Raw genomic sequence first — 1929 nt, forward strand, 5'->3', positions numbered from 1 at the left:
TCCCAGCTCCCATGGAGCCCATTTCCATGGCATTTCTATCCATAAAAAGGGATTTATTTTGGACAAGCCAGGCTCTGACGCAGGGGGGTTCATTCTGCATTAAGTTGCTACATATTTTATTTTATTTTATTTTCTTGTTAATCCACGCAGCAGTGCCACAATCATCCTTCAAACACATCAGAAGCTCCTCTCGCTGTACAACACTTTCCCGAACATGAGTTAAAGGTGGAAAAGGTACCATTAACATTAAAAAAAAAAAAAAATTACAAAGATGCATTGCAAAAACTCAAAGGGAGGGAGAAAGTCAGAGGTTTAGTTCACATCGAGGTATAAAATTGATATTGCTGGTTTAGCCTGGGAGGAAAGAGGTTTTTCCAGCTGATGGTGGTAATGGAGCCAGTCCAGTCCTGGTTTCACCAGGATAATGCGCTGGCACTGCTGGAAAAGGGATTTGGAAAATAAAATCCTCTTTATTTCTTCCTCCCACCTCCTCCTGCCTTCCCCCCTTTCCATCCAGCATCCCTCGAGACGCTCGAGGCCCTCAGCTATCCCTGCGAGTGCTATTTGGCATTTACAGCTACCAGAGAGGTTTGACATCGTGGTTTCCTTAAAAATCCCTAAATATTAGTGCAAATTAGAGCGGGGGGTGGAGGGGGCTGCGCCGCCAGATGCAGGTTTGGGGAACGCGCTGGAAAAAATGGGATTTTCTCCTGTGCTGGAAATCCACCTGTGAGCCCCCAGGTCAGGGTTAAACCCCCCCAAACCTCAGCCAACCCTTTGGATTTACAAAATCCTCCCGACACCTGTGAATTATTGCAATAGGAATATGCTTTTCTCTAAAAAAAAAAAAAAAAAAGAGGAATTTTTTTGTGCTCTCTTGCCACTGAGCCAGGAGCCACATTGGGCACTTCCAAACCGAGCCCCCAGCTCCAGCTCTGGAGCGCTGGCAGCCCTCGCTCAGCCCCGTCCTTGGCTTTGTGCTGCTCACAGATTTCCTCTTTTTTTTTTTTTTTTTAATTTTTAAATTTTTCCTGGTTTTCCCCCGTGTTTTCCAGGGGATTTGAGGTTTTGGCTGAAGCTGCCACCAGCCAGAGCCTTCCTGGGAAGAGCCCCCCGAGGATTGTGCACGGATGAAGGCGTGGGAGGGGGGTTGGCTCGGAGCTGGAGCGATCCAGATGGACACTGGGAACGGCGGGGGGTTGGGATTTGGTGCAGCACATCCCACGGACGTTCACATCGCCGTCGGACCCTCAGAGATCTCCTCCAGCCTCTGCTCGATCATCAGCCGCAGGATGGAGTATCTGGGGAGGCACAGGACAAGGAAAAGGGGATTTTCCAGCGCCCAGCTGGCCAAGAAAACCCTGGAGCAATGCAAAGCCCGCATCCGGGATGCAGGGCTGTGCAAATGAATTTTTGTGACCAAAGCAGCCCCCCCAGGAATGTCCTTCCCTCCTGGCATCCCCCCTTGGAGCTCCCAGCCCCACATACTTGTGCTTCAGCTTCTTCACTTCCCGGTCCTCCTCCTCCTCCAGCTTCTGGATGAAGCTCCTGAGGATGGGCATCTCAAATTTGATGTACTGGGCGACCTGGGCGGGAGAGGAAGAGCAGGAAATGATGAAGAGGGTGAAGAACTGACCCCCACTGCCCCCATCCTCTCCTTAGATTTAACCGGGGAAATCAAGGATCCCAAAATTTTGCAGCAAACCCTAAAAAAATGACGTTTCCTCTGCACGGAGCGACCGCCAGCTCGCGCAAACGAGCGAGCACCGGATAATTATTGGGGCAAAAAATCCACCTAAGGTTTATTTCTTTTAATTCACCCCCTGGCTGCGCGAGGTGGCTCTGTCCGAGCGTCCCCGGAGTCTCAGAGCTGCTTAAGCCCAAATTCAGCCCAAAAGCGCCTCGTTGGAGCCGGGATTTCTGCCTGGC

General features: G+C 50.7%; 1 protein-coding gene across 1 annotated transcript in view; it reads right to left on the reverse strand.

Moving 5' to 3' along the window:
• Positions 1–88: 88 nt before the first annotated feature.
• RASSF2 (Ras association domain family member 2) overlaps positions 89–1929 on the reverse strand; it is an 11736-nt gene continuing 9895 nt past the window's right edge. The window contains exons 8-9 of the mRNA XM_017744681.1: positions 1489–1586; positions 89–1301 (exon numbers count right to left, since the gene is read on the reverse strand). Coding sequence (XP_017600170.1) covers positions 1232–1301; positions 1489–1586 — 168 coding nt within the window. The 3' untranslated portion in view covers positions 89–1231. The remainder of the gene's footprint in view (positions 1302–1488; positions 1587–1929) is intronic.

This window comes from Corvus brachyrhynchos, unplaced genomic scaffold, assembly GCF_000691975.1.
Source record: "Corvus brachyrhynchos isolate BGI_N302 unplaced genomic scaffold, ASM69197v1 scaffold119, whole genome shotgun sequence".
In the NCBI taxonomy this organism is placed as follows: domain Eukaryota; kingdom Metazoa; phylum Chordata; class Aves; order Passeriformes; family Corvidae; genus Corvus; species Corvus brachyrhynchos.